This window comes from Amphiura filiformis, chromosome 1 (assembly GCF_039555335.1).
Source record: "Amphiura filiformis chromosome 1, Afil_fr2py, whole genome shotgun sequence".
Taxonomy (NCBI): domain Eukaryota; kingdom Metazoa; phylum Echinodermata; class Ophiuroidea; order Amphilepidida; family Amphiuridae; genus Amphiura; species Amphiura filiformis.
The window spans coordinates 59686754-59706714 of record NC_092628.1 but is presented as its reverse complement, the minus strand read 5'-3'; the positions used below and the strand labels follow the sequence as shown (position 1 = coordinate 59706714).

Sequence of the window (19961 nt, the reverse complement as noted above, 5' to 3'; positions counted from 1 at the left end):
GCAGTTACTTGCTATCTTCAGTAGATAGCAGTTACTTGCTATCTTCAGTAGATAGCAGTTACTTGCTATCTTCAGTAGATAGCAGTTACTTGCTATCTTCAGTAGATAGCGGTTACTTGCTATCTTCGGTAGATATCGGTTACTTGCTATCTTCTGTAGATAGCAGTTACTTGCTATCTTCGGTAGATAGCAGTTACTTGCTATCTTCAGTAGATAGCAGTTACTTGCTATCTTCGGTAGATAGCAGTTGCTATCTTCGGTAGATAGCAGTTACTTGCTATCTTCGGTAGATATCGGTTACTTGCTATCTTCAGTAGATAGCGGTTACTTGCTATCTTCAGTAGATAGCAGTTACTTGCTATCTTCAGTAGATAGCAGTTACTTGCTATCTTCAATAGATAGCAGTTACTTGCTATCTTCAATAGATAGCAGTTACTTGCTATCTTCAGTAGATAGCAGTTACTTGCTATCTTCAATAGATAGCGGTTACTTGCTATCTTCAGTAGATAGCGGTTACTTGCTATCTTCAGTAGATAGCGGTTACTTGCTATCTTCAGTAGATAGCAGTTACTTGCTATCTTCGGTAGATAGCAGTTACTTGCTATCTTCAGTAGATAGCAGTTACTTGCTATCTTCAGTAGATAGCAGTTACTTGCTATCTTCAATAGATAGCAGTTACTTGCTATCTTCAATAGATAGCAGTTACTTGCTATCTTCAGTAGATAGCGGTTACTTGCTATCTTCAGTAGATAGCAGTTACTTGCTATCTTCAATAGATAGCAGTTACTTGCTATCTTCAATAGATAGCAGTTACTTGCTATCTTCAGTAGATAGCAGTTACTTGCTATCTTCAATAGATAGCAGTTACTTGCTATCTTCAGATAGATACTTGCTATCTTCAGTAGATAGCTTACTTGCTATCTTCAATAGATAGCGGTTACTTGCTATCTTCAGTAGATAGCGGTTACTTGCTATCTTCAGTAGATAGCGGTTACTTGCTATCTTCAGTAGATAGCAGTTACTTGCTATCTTCGGTAGATATCAGTTACTTGCTATCTTCAATAGATAGCGGTTACTTGCTATCTTCAGTAGATAGCGGTTACTTGCTATCTTCAGTAGATAGCGGTTACTTGCTATCTTCAGTAGATAGCAGTTACTTGCTATCTTCGGTAGATAGCAGTTACTTGCTATCTTCAATAGATAGCGGTTACTTGAGAAAGCTGCTATTAGAGTCCTTGATAAACATGCTCCTGCAACCACAAGATCTCGTCGTGTATGCTCTCGCCCTCCGTGGTATAATGACGATCTCAGAGAAGAAAAGCGTAAACAACGTAGACTTGAAAGGAAGTGGAGGAAAAGTGGCTCTTCATCAGATAAGGAATCCTATTGGGAGCAGCATCTTTGTTACAATAAAATGTTACATGACTCTAAAAAGACACATTTCAACGATGCTCTTTATAATGCTAGCCCAAAAGATACTTTCAGGGTCATTGGTATTTTACTAAACCAAAATGAGAAAAGTCTGCCATCATTGTACACACCTGATGTGCTAAGCAACAAGTTTGCTGAATTCTTTAATGAAAAAGTTGAAAAATTAGAATTAGTATCAAGTGTAGTGTTAAGGATAGTAGTGTTAAGGATAGTAGTAGTAATGTAATTGATATTCCTGTAGGTAATGACTCGGTGTCCTCACTACATAGTGATATTGTTATTCAAAATCATCTTGATCATTTCAGAGAATTGACTGAAGATGATGTTCGTTCTATTATTATGAAATGTGCCAACAAAACATGTAGTCTTGACAGCCTTCCCACCTGGCTGCTAAAGGAGAATATTGATATTGTTCTTCCATGTGTAACTGACATTATTAACTCTTCTTTAACAAATGGTATTTTCCCAGGTGATCTTAAACAAGCAATTGTCACACCTATCCTCAAAAAACCCAATCTAGATTGGAACAACTTACAGAATTACAGACCAGTCTCAAACATCGCCTTTATAGGGAAGCTAATTGAGAAGGCTGCAATTATCCAGATCAATGACCATATGCGTGCTAATGAGCTTGATGAATTATGTCAGTCTGCCTACAAAGAAAAGCATTCCACTGAGACAGCACTGCTCAAGGTGACCAATGATATTGCTATGGCCATTGATGATAACAAGGCAGTCTTCTTAATTATGCTTGATCTCTCTGCTGCCTTTGATACCATTGACCATGACATTTTATTCTCTCGTTTAGAGCTTGGCTTTGGTATCAAAGGCACAGTCCTACAGTGGTTCAAGTCTTACATAAGTGGTCGTCAGTTTAGAGTATCTGTTGGCGGGGTGATGTCTGATAGGCATGTTCTTGAGTGTGGCGTACCTCAAGGCTCTATTATTGGGCCAAGAGTGTTTACAAAATATTCTCAGTATATTGCCAACATAATCCGTCGTCATGGTTTACATTTTCACATATATGCCGATGATGTTCAAATCTATATGTTTTTCAATCCCAAGATTCCTGGTGATTCAGCATGTGCCATCTTCAAGCTATCCATGTGTGTTGAGGAAGTTCGTGATTGGATGCTTTGTAATATGCTCAAGTTAAATGACTCCAAAACTGAGTTTTTCATTGCTGCCCCTCCACACAATATGCCCAGTCTCTCCAACATCAATATAAAGATTGGTGATGCTGAAGTAATTCCATCTGCTACCATCAGGAATCTGGGAGTTGTTTTTGATGCTACGATGAACATGTCTAACCATATAACATCTATTTGTAAAACAGTTAACTTTCTCTTGTGGAACTTGTCCAGAATTCGTAGGTTTGTCACCGAAGATGCATCCAGTAATGCCATGCGGGCACTAGTGTTATCCAAGATAGATTATGCCAACGCCTTCTGTCTGGATGTAGAAGCAAAGACGTTGCTCGCTTACAAAGACTACAAAACCGTGCTGCCCGCATTATCTTCCAAGTTCCACGCCGTCACTCATCTTCACCTCTTTTAAATTCATTACACTGGCTTCCAATAGACAAGAGAATTTGCTTCAAAGTGCTACTTTACATTTACAAGACATTGAACGATCTGGCACCACCCTACCTCTCTGATTGTCTGACCATCCGTGTTCCAACTAGGGAAGGTCTTCGTTCTAATCAAGATCTTACGCGCCTTATAATTCCTAAGACAAACAGACTGATAGGCGATGGATCGCTCAGTGTCTTTGGACCCAGAATCTGGAACAATCTTCCTTCATCCATTAGGTCATCTCCCACAGTTACTACTTTCAAACGTAGCCTGAAAACCCATCTTTTTAACCATTGCTAATTTTATGTTGTTTCTTTTGCATATTTTTGTTTACTTGTAGTCTTTAGTAGTAGGGTATGTTTTTCTGTAAAGTGCAATGATCATTTCTTTGAAATTGCGCTATATAAATGCCGTTGTATGTATGTATGTATGTATACTTGCTATCTTCGGTAGATAGCAGTTACTTGCTATCTTCAATAGATAGCGGTTACTTGCTATCTTCAGTAGATAGCGGTTACTTGCTATCTTCAGTAGATAGCGGTTACTTGCTATCTTCGCTATCTTCAGTAGATAGCAGTTACTTGCTATCTTCAGTAGATAGCAGTTACTTGCTATCTTCAGTAGATAGCAGTTACTTGCTATCTTCGGTAGATAGCAGTTACTTGCTATCTTCGGTAGATAGCAGTTACTTGCTATCTTCAGTAGATAGCGGTTACTTGCTATCTTCAGTAGATAGCAGTTACTTGCTATCTTCAGTAGATAGGAGATAACTTTAACCAATTATCCTTTAATGGTCCAAGACATTAAGAAAGCTTTCAGATTAAGAAAAGTGTTTTGACCAGGTTATTACTTGGGAAAATTTGGATAGCTTAACTGAAAGCTACAATTATATGTACATGAGGCTGTTAGTGTATTCAGATTTTTGCTTTTGCTGTTTATAACTTCAACTACTACAGAACTTTTAACAAATGAATTAAAGGTTAAATAGGCAAATTTACATGTGTGACCTCCTTTTTCTCAACTTGCTATCAAAATCACCTGATTTGCATGCAATTTTACTGTCCTGTTCTGTTGGCATTTCATTTGATCTATTTATTTATTTTTACAAACTGAACATTGCTAAAAATATGACAAGTGTAAACAAAATGCAACTCTCATGTAATGGAACAGCCTTGTACTTTCAGCAATATGCCTTCCAGTTTTTTCTAAATCTCCAGTGCCAAAAGTGCAATTTCATACTGTTATGCTAGGAATGTGTGTCCATTTCATTAAATCATAGTTTTTGTTTTCTAATGCAATTAGAATTGTACATTTCAAGAACTATGAATTAGCATGTTTTATTAAACTCAAGTAACAACACAACCATATTTATAAAAAAAAACACCTTGCAATAAACAATAATACCACCAGAAATATGATGAACATAAATATATGAGAACACTTTTTTAGAGATCAAAACAGACAAAAAGCAATCGGGTTAAAATACATAGTGTAAAATAGACAAAATATGAGGAACATGTACACCAGACTCTCCTTGTAGATCCAAGACATTATTTTATTTTGATTATTACAATATAAACATGTTATAAATAGTAAAATGTACAATAATTATATGTGAAAACTTGACTCAAACAGCCAAGTTATTTAAAAACTCCAAATAAAGTCAATATTATTTGTATCAATATTTTTGTCTTATAATTAATATTAGGTTATTAATCATACCCTCATTCTCTTTTCGATGGATTAATTTTGAATTCCAAGAAATGAAGGTTACTGCAGTATCTGTTACACCCAAATAATGTGTGCAAGGCAGTACAAACATAAGTAATGGGTGAGGCGTAGCCAAGAATGGGCCCTCCTGAGTATTTGAAATAGGGCAGCCCCCTGGAGCTCCAGCCAGGGTTTTGGCCCTGGACCCCATCTCCCAGGGGCCTTAAGGTGGGCCCTTTGACCTCTTCCATTAATTACTCCACTTGCTTCACTCAACCGGTCACTCCAATTTGTCGGTTCAGTTCACAACCAATTACTTGCCCCCCCCCCCACCCCCTCAATATCAAATTTCTGGCTATGTACATTCAATGCATCCTCCAATATTGATTTGGTGAAATATGTTTTTATAGACACAAGAACCCTAATACCTGTCATTGGGAGTAGAATTGGCTCAGTTCGTGGACCATGACACCCCTTAAATAGTGCATTTGAGCACAAGCTGCACTGAAATGTGCCAGTGTTATTTTCGAGCTCGGTTTGGGGGTTATTTTAAATCATGTTGGGGTATAAGACAGCACAGAGCTTGTGCTAATCAGGTGTTGATTAGGGACAGGATGCTAAACTGAAATAATATTCTGGTCGCTAGTGACAAGTGGCTGATTTTGGTGAATGAATTGGATCATTCTTTCCGTTAAGGTTTAGTTAAATTTACATATAAATGTTGATAAATTATTGTCACCCTTATATGATGTGCTGAGAACAGCAACAAGATTTAGGGCAAGTGTAGCAAGATATTACTTTGAGGATTGTAGTTTGAGCAGCCCACAAATACTGATGATATAGATTAAACATGTTGATAAGGCCAAGTAAAAAACAACAACATGTATATCGTCCAGACTTTTCAAAAATCCGTGAGGGAGGTCCTTATTATTTGTTATTATGTTATTTTTTACCATTCATTTCTGTGTAAAATTACAATTGCAACATGTTTGTCAACACATCATGAAATTGGGGGGGGCTAATATATTTGTTATTTCCCCAAAGCGCTACCCCTAGCTTGAAGAAAGTGTTTGCAACGTGTTTATAAATGATAACCAAGAACTTCTTAACATGTCTTTTCATCACAACAATTTTAGAAACAAAGTAAGAAGCAAATAGGAAAAATAACAAAAATATTGGAAAATCTCCAAAAATCGGTGAGGGCGGGGACGATATACATGTTATTTATTTTATTTATTTTACTTGGCCTAATGTGGTCCGTTGATAACATTAGCCCAATTAAATTTACAATCATACTTAACATACATTTTATTGATACACTTATACAAAACATATTTAAAGAAGTAATGAAATTGCGATGGCATAAATAATTCATCTTCTAGAAAATACTGAACAAAAGACAACAACAACAACAGGGTTTATTGTTCAACTTGTTTGGGTTTTAGTTTTTCCATCAATTCAATCAAACTTAATTTCATTCATGACCACACTTTCACAAGGTCATGTATTCCCAAATGTACCCTCAACACAGGGCTGACATAAATAGAGTGTGATGTTGCAGCATTTTGCCATGATTTTCTTTTGAATGGAGATTAACTACAATCTATGATGTTTCTCCATCTTCTAGTTCTGTGTGCAAAATTTGATAAACTTCAACATTTCTTTTATACATTTTGGAGCTTTCTCTAGTGGTATTTGACTGACTGAATATTGTTCATATTTTTGGAATTTATATTAACTTCCATTTGCATTCCTCCAGGCTTGCATTACAAATGTTTGTTGTCATGTATTGTTGCTGACATTGTTGCAGACAACATCTGACTGTATTATAAGCAATCAAAATAAAGTCATTCACACTACCAAATGTTAATATAAAGGGGCATTTTGTGATTCACGGCCTTACCCCCAATTTCTTTTTAAAACAGTTGAGATTTTTATATCACGGACACCTCTGGCTATGTAATGCTTGTATGCAAAATATTTTTTGCAGATTGCTTCGCTTGGCAAAAATATTGTAAAATTTGTATCTATGTTCTGTTAACATAACAAAATTACAGCACAGTAGCCTATAGCGCAATTTAATACACATGCATAACATGCAAACGTAACATTGGAATCAACTGAAATTTTGGGAATAAGCTTTTTTCCATGGATATCTCCTAAAACATACCATAATAAGAGGATGCTAGGTTCACAAAATACTCCTTTAACAATCACAAAAACTTCTCTTTCCACAGGACATTCTCAGTACTTGGTAGTAAATACTATAATAGCATAGGGTCGTAGGGATATAAAAGCCATAATGTACGATCTTTAAAATGAGTTTGGTCAATTTTTTTTCACTGATTTTTTTGGCATATTTGTAATGTTTACACGAGTCCCGACTTCCACCTAATTATCTACACCAAAACACATCTAATTGGATTCAGCTAAATTCATTGTGTTTTTAGGACAACAGAGTAAGTTTGAATTTTAAAAAGTCATATGATCACTTTAAATCTCCCATATAATACCACAGTTAAGTGGCTAAATTTATAGATAGTAATTAAGTGAGTTTTCTTTCATTAGTTTGACTATAAATGACCAGAAATCTTTCCTGACAGTTGTTACTAATAATATTTTTTATTTGACAAAAAATAACAAATTAAAATTTGACCAGAACTGCATACCAAGGCTTCAACAAAATGCTAAAAAACACTCAATGCATCCCTCGCATTCAGTCTCTGAAGTGTCAGAATCATGTAACTCTTGCCAGAAATGTATCAAACACCTCTAAATGTATCCCATTTTGCATTGAAAGAGAACTCACTGCACATTTCAAGAGTATGAAACCATGTTGTTTGAAACAAACTGAATAAAGACTGACTCATGCATGATTTAATACAGAAATCTTTGAAATACATATTTGCAGTGTCACTTCCAAATCAACATAGGACTAATGTACTTTTGGAATGGGGAAAATAAGAAATTGCCAAAAAATCAACTCTAAGATTAAAGTTTAGGGTCATCTCTGACCATCCCCTACATCTTCACGCTGCACTCTAGCAAAGTTCAAGAAAACTTGTTCTAGTGATGTCTGACTGACTGAATAGTCCTCTATATCAAAGGCTGTCTTAGCTTTCTCTAGTGAACCAAAGATCTGTGCCCAGTGTAGAGATACATCAGTAATGTGATAATGCACCATGCCTTGATGTTCATCCTTTAGTTTGCATCCTGAAAATAAGATTAGGGTCAGTGTTAGATAAGGTTAGGAATTGGAGTTTAAGGCTAGTGCAATAAGTATATTTAGGGATTCAATCATGTTTCACCATTGTTCATCACCGATTAACAATCCTCGCGTCCTGCGTCGTCTGCGTGGTTTAATTCGCGAGGGCAGCCTTAGCTGCCCGAGCGAAGTAAACCACGCAGACGCGCCAGACGCGAGTTGTTAATTGGTGATGAACAACGGTGAAACATGATTGAATCCCTTTCAACAACGAAAAGAAGCTAAAGATCGTGTAATTCACAATTATTTCTCGAGGAATGTCACTTAATCATTGCCACTCAGCCTTACAAAAACTTAGATGATTTCTCTGTTGATGTCAGCAATAAAACTACAGAATTAAACGGCAATGTTTAGCCGCTACCTGAAAAATACTGAATTCAACTTGTAAGCTTGCATACGCATAAAGGTTCCAGGCATGACAAATTTTACGCGCTCTCGCGTAACGCTTAGTCTCGCTCGCGTTCACATATACGCTACAGTAAAAGTGTGGATTCATCATTGATTAACAACGGTCGGCACCTGTACAAAGGGATAGGAAGAGTTGTTGAAATAGTCTATTAAACATGGGTGTTTTGATTAATTGTGGCTTTTTTTAGAGAATGATGATCATCTCAAACATTTTAATTTTGCAAATGTCAAGAAAGGTTTAATTTGCTAAGATTTTGGGCCGGCACTTTTGCACTAAACTTCAATGCAAAGAATATTTTGCCACTTTTTTCAGTTTTTCAAATTTGCAAAAGGGAGTTACTGATAAAAATAAGTTGCTTGTGGTATTTTTTCACCAGATTTTGTACTCTAGTTAGAAGTCAATGATGAGGCAAAATAATTTCCTTCGTATTTTGACTCTTGTTCAAATTAGCAAATATTTGAAAAATAGAACACGCACTAAAAAAAACACCACACAACTTTACAATCTTCTGATTTAACTATAAATGAAATTTAACTGATGAAGGCATTTAACAATTACCAACAGGAAAATACTCACCAGGGAAAGTCCTTTCCATGTACACTTTGAAGCCAGACAGATCCTGTCCAAATTTAGATTTTGCTAGTACAGTAAATCCAGCACCAAATCTGTTCTTGAGATGCTGTTGACTTCCAAGACATTTGAATTGTCCATTCACCATGATGGCTAACCTGGTACATAGAGCTTCACATTCCTCCATGCTGTAAATATATGCATGCAAATTACATCATTAATGTGAATATATTTAAATCAATTCAAGATGTGCAACAGAAAATAGAAAAAAAAATGGTTTACATTTGATACCTTCAATAAAATATTTTTTGTTGCTTTTTTTGCAATTTTGTTCAATTTATGCTCATCAAAACTATTTAAAGATTATCAGGAAATGCACTGACAGTGTATTGCATTATATGGAAAAAATAAATGCTATTGATATGAACTCTGTCTGGTGACTGGATCCAATAAGAATGGAATCTAAGCTTGTCAACATGGAGATCAAAATAATTATAGTCATCACACAAGGCGGATAATCAGCATAGATGTAACAATGTATGTACTACAGGCTAATTCAGATTTTTGAATCACAGATTTTCCACAAGATCTTATATATAATATTCTTCACAGTGAATGGAATACGCTAACCATGTTTGATTTCTTTCCAGCCAAAACGGTGGGTTTCACCTGTTCCCTCCAGTGGATACACCAGTGAAAAAATACTCTACAAACTCACCTGTGAGATGTAAGAATAATAGACTTTCCACTGTCTCTGACTTTACATATAGTATCCCACATAAGTCTCTTAGCTACAGGATCTAAACCAGTTGTTGGCTCATCCAAGAACACAATAGGAGGGTCTCCCATCAAAGCTATGGCTGTACTCAGCTTTCTCTTGTTACCACCACTGAAACAAAACAGGAAAACAATAAAAGGGTTCAGATAGTTAAAGGTATTTGGCCTTGCTTGGAGTTGATAATGTCTATTTGGTTAACCAAAGGGTGTGTAGAAGAAGACATAATGCATCAGATTCTCTTTAACTTACCAATCCCAAATGCCCCTCCCTTCCCCTATGCCACTGTATTCTTTTTCTTTTTCTAAATCAATGTTTTTTGAATATATACTTTGTCGATCTGATCCTAGAGATGTGTACATATACAGAGCAAAATTTAAATATGTATCAGGTACTACTACTACTGACTACTATCTCTAAGAAGCCCTTTTGACTCATTTTGTTTTATTCTTAATCATTTTTTACCAATTTCAATCTATTTTTATCAATTTTAAGCCATTTTGACCCATGTCTCATTATTGTTTATAATACTTTTTCACTTTAACATAAAATTATTATCAAGTTCAAAACAGTTTAGTTGAGTTTGCACATCAAGATGATTGACAATTTAGTCCATGATCTCAGCAAATCTTCCTGCAAGACCTTACCCACCTGTAAGTCTTAGTAAATTTATCTGCATGTGGTTCCAGCATTAGAGCTTTCAGCAGCCTGTCTACCTCTAAAGGTATAACCTTCTCTGAGAGTCCTCTAAGACGTCCATACATGGTAAGGGTCTCCCGTCCAGTCATCTGGTCAATCAGAGCATCAAATTGGGGACAATAGCCTATGAGTTGCTGCACCTGATATCCAAATGTGATATGTCAGATAAAGAAAAGTGTTATCTGCAATGACTCTCAAAATAATTCTAAACATGATTTTCTTATCTTCAGTAGATAGCAAGGTAGTGCTGGCATGGAGATGAACTTGTATGGTCTTAACTTGAGTAAATGGTTTTATTAAGCATTACAAATTCCCAATACATACAACACAGCACATCTTTAATTATTTCTATCTTCACTCAGTAGAAAGCATGTAGTTAACAATCTGTTGTAATATCTATCTTAAGCAAGGACACAGACAAACGAAGTGATATGTTTTTTTAAATATTCATTATCACTTATCTCTCTTATGACAACCACACAGTTTACCAGAGGTATTCTTGTTCAAGACTTTTAAGTCTTAAAAAAGAATACCTCTACTAAACTGTCTTAAAAGACTTATGACAAATTTTAAGACCATATAAACAATACATCAATTTACCTGAAATAAATCTACCTGAAACACGGGAATACTCCCACTTGTTCAATCTTTCTTTGTTTTTCCTAAGAAAATTTCATCACATGAAAATACAAACCTCTTTTGGATGACTTGATACAGCATAGTGTGTAATAATATTGTAACATTCCTGATCAAGACAATTGTATTAATTAAAATCACAATTACACAATCACAAGACCAGTGAGTAAACCTACTGTTGATTACCTTTTTGATGTCTGATTTGATACTATAACCCTTGAGATATGCAGAGCCAGCTGTCACAGCTTCATCTCCTGTCAACATCTTGAATGTACTGGTCTTCCCTGCTCCATTGATACCTGTAATAAAGGATGTTGCAAATGCCCATCAGTACCAGCACCTTTGAAACTGTTCAAACATATTTGCTATTACTCACTGTAATTAAGGCAATTATGCTGTTAATACCTACCAAGAAGGCCAAAGCACTCTCCCTGTGGCACACCCACACATATATCTTCTACAGCTAGCAGGTTTCCTCTCATTCCCCTCAGTGAATATACCTTTCTTAGATTCTTGACTATCAGCATATTATCCTGCTCAAGCTGAGACATTGGCAAAGTTGTTATGCGCTTTCTTTCTGCAGCTACGTCTTCATCTTCCTGTAAGCAAAATAGTCAAAGGGTAATTTTAACATGTTTAATATGATTAAAGAGTTTAACTTCAACACTACACTATTTTTCGGTCACCTGGAACGTTTTCACTAGTTCGACTAGCGTCTTCAGCAGATGGTGATGCTGTGATGATATCTTGTCTACGATCAGGATAACCTTCACTGATGACGTCATATGATTGACAGAATGATGTCATAGGAAGTTATGATGTAGTGCCCCCCCCCCCTCCTTGGGCATCAGCAGGTTGTCCCAGATAGGGTCTATTTCGAGTCATTTGTCACGATTCAGTCTCGGTTTCTGAGTTCTTATGTGTATAGCTTCCAGAACTCTGTGGGACGTCATTCTATGACGTCATTCTGTCAATCATATGACATCATCAGGGAAGGTTATCCTGATCGTAGACAAGATATCATCACAGCATCACCATCTGCTGAAGACACTAGTCGAACTAGTGAAAACGTTCTAGGTGAGCGAAAAATAGTGTAGTGTTGAAGTTAAACTCTTTAATCATTTTATCTACCACTACGTATGAATATCCACTCGTATATGTTTAATATGATTTTACACCACTAAACCAAAGCTACACTTTATATAACACAATGTCAGACCATCACATATCTGAAGCTCATGTGTTTGTGCTCATTATTGCTTTTGGTAGCAGTAGTACAGTATAAACTAACTTACGTAGAAGGTATACTGGTGCAAACTCAAATACATGACTATGTGTAGGGCTCAAATTACCAGTGTTCAAAACACTAATTTCATGCTCAAAACACACAAAATGATCATACAACTTCACAAAATGTGTATGGCCAATAATATTATAAAGGCAAGTTAGGCAACAAATAAATAACTGGTTATTTAGAGTTAATTTGTCAAGACCAAGTGAAAAACTTTTCTGCTGACAGTTTCGCCAGAAACCTTCTGGCTTTCTCAAAGCTGTCAGCAGAAAAATGTAAGTTTTTCACTTGGTCTTGACAAATTAACTCTAAATAGCTGATTAATTAACAGACCTGATGAACCTCTTCAGTCAACAAATAAATAAGGCAAATGCATAGAAACCAATGATACTGCTAACTGGCAGCAGATGTAGGAAATACTGAGCATAAAATAAACATGATAAAGTGCTGGTAGTGAAACTTATGGCAGAGAATGTGGTGCAAACTGCAAAATTTACAAACAATTAATAATTATCCTACTATTCAATTTTTAAAAACAATAATTAGGTCAGAAACCACTAAATTATTCAGTGATGTAAACATTACTTTGGGTCATACTTTAATTAGGACATTGAAATAAATAAATAATACAGCTCAATCACATCTACAATATTGAAACATGCCCATGTCAAATTCACATACATATGTCAAAATATCACCATATTTTCATCAAATGCAGTGAAAATGAAGCAAATACAAAAAAAAGCAAACAAACAAACGAACATACTAGCAAAAATTCCCCGAAATGCAAATCATGCATGCTTGGAGTCTCTGTTAGCATGTTGCCAATGATACTTACTGTTCGCTCACTGAATACAACTGCTTCCATCTGATATGCATGATGGGATTCAAAATTTATTTTTTAAATGAAAACAATTAGATTAAAGTGAATTATATACCAATATCATCTTGAAAATTAGTGCAAATTATATTAACAATCAACAATTACAACTGAAGTATAACTCAGAACAAGCAATCTGTAAAACAAAATATTAAAAACAATAATTGACAGTCCTTTAACTGCCAAAACCAAATATATTATTTCGGCATGTAATTTGAAAATTAGAATATACTGTAGGCCTACCTCTACTCCTCTTGCTCTTCCTGACTCACTGTATATTAAGTTGTCTGTTTTCTGATAGCGTTTTCTTGCATAATGATGTTTGATTTTCCCAATCAGTTGACTTTCAACAAGGAATACCAGACCAAAGTAGAAGAATCCCCCCACTCCTAAGAACACCAGGTACACTCCTATACCTCCATTACCCCAGGCTAGGTAGTCAGTCTCCCAAGGAATACCTGGAGAATAATGTCAATCAATCAAACATCACTGGATCAACATGGTTTATCAATCAATTGATCATCCATTTAGTCAATCAACTAATGAATCAATTAACAAACCATTAGCCATTAAATTTCAATCACCTCAAGAGTCTTTGTTTTAGTCTTCAAGCCAACAGATTATGATATCTCTTGAAATCCTTAGCGCCCGGGGCAAGAAACAAAATTGGCGCCCCTACCCCCACCCAAGAATGTCATAGACGCGGGCAGTGGCATAGCTAGGGGTTGTGGCACCCAGGGCTAAGGATACATAATGCTCCCCACCAATTCTTGAAACAATTGCGCGCTGGAAAGTTGAATATCGGTCTTAAAATGTTCTTTCAATTGATTTTGTGCTGAAATGGCCGCGAAGCACACATAAATTTTGACTTTCATCGCTTGGAGGGGTGCAGAATCGATACTGAATTGGTCAATTTGGCGTCCCCTAAGGGTGGCGCCTGGGACATGTTGCCCCCTGCCCCCCTAGTTACGCCACTGGATACAGTATCAAAAATTCTCTTTAGACTCCCAAGAGCCAAGGAGAAGATAGTATTTTGGGGGGATGCTTTCTGTTCTTTATCTTATAGTAATAGGATTTTTAGATGCATCAATATGACTAGCCAGTTCAGGTGTCTCGCATTGAATGTACCAAGCAAAAGAAATATCAAAAAATAAAAATAAACAAATACAAAACGAAACACTTTAAAACATACCTGCAACATCACAATATATTTGGCTGTATGGTGGGAATGACGTGCATACCTCCTTGAGTGAGTATTGCATATAGAAAGTCTCAAATGCTTCACCCATAGTATACAAAGGCATCAGCAAAAAGATCAATTGTAAAATATCTGCCACAGACTTCAAATTAAGCCCTTCCAAAGCTAAGAGTTCATAGAGGAAATAGAAGATGAAGGTTCCAATCTGATTGATGAGTAACACACGGATATATCCTGTAGCAGGTTCTCGGAATAGGAATGATAACAGGTATGTGAATGGGATAATAGCCCAGCCTGTTAGGAATAGAATCAACAGGGTGATCCAAACTCTTCCATCAGTACCATATGAATCAACACCAGCAGCCCAGAACATTAAGCAAATAAGCAAAGATGGGATCATAAAATTGATGATATCCCATAGATATGTGGATAGCCAAAAGTTTGAAAGTTGTACTCCACTGACAAATTGCAGATGTTTTGCTTTTGATGTATTTTCTGTGATGAGGAAAACTGCAAAACTACTCGCTAAGAATGAGAGTCCAGTGATCATTTGAAAAGCAACGAGACTTCCTGTTCCAAAGCTTTCTGATTCCGATTGCACTTGTTGCTGAAGATTGGGTGGTAGTGGATGATTGATTGTTGTAATTTTGAAATTTGGGTCAATATAGTGTTTTGCATATGCATTGTGTATTGCATTCAATGCTAACGGAGGACAATGGAAGGGTTGATTATTGAACCAAGCTGTTGAAACAATTTCCCCTTCCCCTGAATCTTGGAAAGTAGCAGACACAAGATTTTGAGAATTGAAACTGTTGATAGCGTCGTCTGCAAATTTCAGCAGGTACTCCATCATATCGTGTGGTATGGCCGTTTCATCGTCAATGTTGGTTGTCTCTGTAGTATCTTTGAAGTATGCTGCATATTTATCACACAGGCTCTCTGTAAGTGGTGTTGATGCATTTTCACCACAAGAATATTGCGCTATACTGGCTCTGTATATCGCAGCGGTCATTTCTAATGGTGGTTGTGGAGCACTGCTTGGAAACAAGGAGACCAAAATGATTGCAATAGCAACAAATATGAGTGGCAGTGCTAATTGGACGAGAGCAACAGTGATGTTACGGAGGCTATGGAGGGCGTGCTTGAGAAGCATTGCGTAGAATTGTTGGAAGTAGAGTGCAACACCAGTGTTACGATGGTTTGCATTTATCTGTGACTTGATAATCTGATCTGAAATGGAATGAAAAATATTAATAATTGATTAGAATTTTGTTTTTGTTTCATGTCAATAAAATTAAGAGTCCTTATTAAACTACAATGCTAGACAAAATAGGTTGGAATAAAAAATAGAATGTGCACCTTGTAATGGCTATATTTTCTTTATATTTAGAGTGATGAAATAGCACTTTCTTTAGTGTCAAGTCTAAACATTGCCCCCCCCCCAATCTCCCCTACCCCACCAATCAATGTTGGGGACTACTGAGTTCACATGAACAAAATGTCAGGATTCAATATTGATCATGGGAATGGGGGGGGGGGGGGCTCATTTGCAATACTGTACTAATTTCATTCTAACCCTTTTGTCCAGGGATGTAGCAATGGCAACTGGGGTATAAATACAATTTATTGTGGATTTCTTGTTTTGGTTCTTTTGTGTGTGTGTGTGGGGGGGGGGGTGTTGTTTTTTTCCCTGTTTCTTTTGCTTTACAATATTGACTTTCCATGCTTTGGTATCCTTCAAGAAGGAGATGCAACATTTTTAATTACAAAATCATGGCAAATTTGCAGGAATGAGGTGGACATATGCACCTCTGCATACCCCTGGTAATAGCTATACCCCAAAAATTTTGTCGAATTTGATGTTATTGCCCCCCCTGTTGCCCCCCCCCCCCCCCGAAAAAAACCTAAATTATGAAAATTTCCACTTTTTGCTGTAATTTTGTGCAAAATTTGTTGATTTTGCCCCCCCCCGGCATTACCTTCTCCGCCTAATGCCCCCCCGAAAAATTACCTGGCACCGCCACTGAATAGAGCAACTGGACTCTTTAATGTAGTGTCATTAATAAGCTTACCTGTGGATCCAAATGTATCCATGTGAACATTGCTATCATTTCCTGTTGTTATGGGACTCACTTTAGATCTTGATGGTAAGGCACCATATGCCGTATTCGTATTCTCTTTAAGACAACTGTCTTCTGATGATGCAGAGCTTGAATCAGGAAGAGTTTCTTTGCCTTCATCTATGTGGTGTAGCTTGGCTTCAATGGTGTGGTCTGATTTCTCTCCAACCCTTCATGACAAATAATCAAGAAACATAACATATGCAGATTAATTCCACAACCTACTAAAGTTTATTCAGCTTAAGGGGGTACTACACCCTGACCAATTTTGTGCCTATTTTTCCATTTTTCTCAAAACTTATAGTGCATTGGTGACAAGTAAGATATGTATATTATAGGGGCAAGGACTACAACTACTGCACTGGCAAAAATGAGGGAAACCAATATTTGCTGTGAGTTGCTGAATTTTCAGTGCAGTAGTTGCAGTCCTTGCCCCTATAATATACATATCTTACTTGTCACCAATGCACTATAATTTTTGAGAAAATGCAAAAATATGCACAAAATTGGCCAGGGGTGTAGTACCCCCTTAAGGTACAAAAACTTGCTGGGCATGGTGCTTAATTCTCTGCGTGCTAGTCATAAGCTTCAACATAAAAAGGCCAAGTTTTGAGAAATTTTCTCAAAATATCAAGAGCTATCATAATAACCACTGAACCAATAATAGGCTTGTTTGTACTCATTTTGATGCATTTTTCATGCTGATTTCAAATATGGTCATGAAAATTTACAATTCTGAAATTTTTGAAAATTCAAATAAAATGTGAAACTTGTCGTCTGCAGTCGACACCCGCATGGAGCTAGTTGGGTGTTGTGTAATGTGTGACTGTTGCACGCTTATGTAAATTAATGCAAGCGTGAGTTGGGACTTTATTGACGCACGCAGTAACAAAACCTGAATAAAGATTGTGTTAAATTTGCTGTGTAGATAACTGCATGATGACTTAAATATATGAATTCACATTATCTCTTTATTTTGCTACTTACTTTATAAACACCTCCTCCATGGTAGTAATAGATGCACCATAGCTAGATATACCAAGATTGGTTTTGTTAGTTTCGATATTCGTAAAGAGACTCTCAAAGTTAGCTGATGATTCATGTGGGAGAACATAAGATAATTCTGCTCCAATGTTGCTTTCTAGGCCAGCATTTGGTACCAAGGATGTGACTAAATTGGTAACTTGGGATACGTCACAGTGAGAGTCTTTGACACATACCATATGATAACCAACACCTAAAGTTAATGAAAAAGCAACAAAATAAATTTGATTCTGAGAAACACCAAAAGTCTCAAGCTACAACATTTTATCTTGAGAAAACATTAGAACCATAATTGTCACTTTGCTTGAATGCTTGGACAAGATATTTTCATCATTAGACAGGGGACATGTGTATTTCTAGGTAGACTTAATTTTACACTACAAACTTGTTGTCCTCAACATCACCAAATGGTTGACTTCTTATTCAACATGTTCAAACTACATGTTGAAAAATCACCTTTGGAGCATCATTTTGCCAAGTCAACATTTCACTATAAAGAGCAAATGGGCAGCCCGGTCATTCAGGTAGAGTAGACCATTATGAGGAAATATTGGTCCATTTTTATTTTCATCTGTAGCTTTCCAATTTTATCGGTTAAAAACTGTTTAATATGTACATTGTACAACAACATCCAAATTTCAACAAGGGCACTCTGTGTGCAGCTATGGGATATCTGCATGTCTTGCTATTTGAATACCAGTTCTTACCATATTTCTTCTTGAGAAATAGAGATGAGCCACAACACTGCAGTTCTCCCTCTGCCATGATAGCGATGCGGTCTCCAAGGAGATCAGCTTCATCCATATGATGCGTTGTCAGCAGAATTGTACGTCCTTCACGATGTCTCTGTAACAGGTCCCAGGTGGAACGCCTTGCATCAGGATCCATACCTGATGTAGGTTCATCTAACATCACAACCTGTGGATGGCAAAGAGATTGAACTTGTAGAGCAAAGTCACAAATATCATCATTATATTGTGTGTGCAATGATGTAGGCCTAATCTGTGCAATGATCCAGAAGTTGAACCCAATCAGCCTCTTGGACTTGGTTGTCAACCGCGATTGGGAATTTTACAATTTCTCCTTTCAAAAAATACTAATCTTTTACTTGGCCTACCTTTGAATCAGCTATGAGGGCAATACCACATGATAGTTTTCTCTTCATTCCACCAGATAATGATTTAGAGAATTGATTGCGCTTATCTTCAAGACCCATTGATGACAGGTAGTGCTCTATTTCTGACTGCACCTGAGTCTTGGAATCCAGACCCTTCAGCTGTGTGATATCAAAGAAAAATAGAGAACAATTCGAAATTATTAAGTACAATTGTTGCTACTTGTGAAACTTTCCTATTCACTGTGAGTATAAAGCTAGTTATTGTATAATTCGGGGTATAATTGTGCAACCATGTGGCTCTAGATCTAGCCTATATAAAACATAGTTGCCAGGGACGGCACCAATGTCATTTGTTAGTCTTCTCCCTTGCTCCAGGGCAAACCATCTTGTTCATGTGTGCCATATTAGAAACTGCATCTTCATCCTACATCCTCTAATCCCCTCCCCCACCCCTCTCCCGTGGAAACTTTGCATCAAAACAGGTTCAGGTATAGCAACATTTTTCGTTTGTAACTGCACTTAGCATTACCTATGCAATAAGAAACAAGCATTAATACAAAAAATGCAAAGTGTCACTTAGAACTGGACCAATCTGCCAACATATCATATTTTAACACTTTATTTCACACTGTATCTCTCCCAATCCAGTTTCATTTGACAAATATTTGAGTTCATGTGGACAGAAGTAATCTTCACATGAGAAACTAGGGCCAGCAACCCAAAAAGATTACTTACTCCTTCTTTTAGCTTGTTTATGAAAAATAACTTTCTTGTCAATACACACCTTGGCAAAGAAATACAAATGCTCCTCTACAGTCAAGTCTCCAAAAAGAACATCATGCTGAGGGCAAAGTCCCAAACTTGACCTGACCCCCTGCAGGTTTGTCTTGATATTGCATCCATTGACTATTGCTGTGCCACTAGTAGGAGGAAATAAACCAGTAAGCATTGACATAGTGGTTGTTTTACCAGCTCCATTATGGCCAAGGAGAGCGGTGATCTGGCCTTCATACATATTGAGAGACATCCCATTGACAGCAACTTTCACACCATCATGACCTTGAAAAACCTTGAAAAGAAGCGAAATGAAATGATAAGAAGGTAAGATAAACTATGTTATACAGCAATGCAAACTAGAATGATCAAAACATCATGATCACTTAATTATCACAAGTATTTCCTTTGGTTCAAATTTGACAACAGTATATTGTCAAATAAGGTCTGACTGTTACAACATGGTAC

At 36.7% G+C, this 19961-nt stretch overlaps 1 protein-coding gene across 1 annotated transcript in view; it reads right to left on the bottom strand.

Annotated features, from left to right (window-relative positions):
* Window positions 1–5251: 5251 nt before the first annotated feature.
* Window positions 5252–19961, bottom strand: part of LOC140162024 (phospholipid-transporting ATPase ABCA3-like) — a 36576-nt gene continuing 21866 nt past the window's right edge. Inside the window, exons 10-22 of the mRNA XM_072185315.1 lie at window positions 19504–19788; window positions 18720–18878; window positions 18310–18520; window positions 17546–17795; window positions 16511–16728; window positions 14433–15668; window positions 13484–13698; window positions 11479–11668; window positions 11256–11368; window positions 10386–10573; window positions 9678–9848; window positions 8966–9147; window positions 5252–7928 (exon numbers count right to left, since the gene is read on the bottom strand). Of these exons, the coding sequence (XP_072041416.1) occupies window positions 7720–7928; window positions 8966–9147; window positions 9678–9848; window positions 10386–10573; window positions 11256–11368; window positions 11479–11668; window positions 13484–13698; window positions 14433–15668; window positions 16511–16728; window positions 17546–17795; window positions 18310–18520; window positions 18720–18878; window positions 19504–19788 (3627 nt within the window). The 3' untranslated portion in view covers window positions 5252–7719. The remainder of the gene's footprint in view (window positions 7929–8965; window positions 9148–9677; window positions 9849–10385; window positions 10574–11255; window positions 11369–11478; window positions 11669–13483; window positions 13699–14432; window positions 15669–16510; window positions 16729–17545; window positions 17796–18309; window positions 18521–18719; window positions 18879–19503; window positions 19789–19961) is intronic.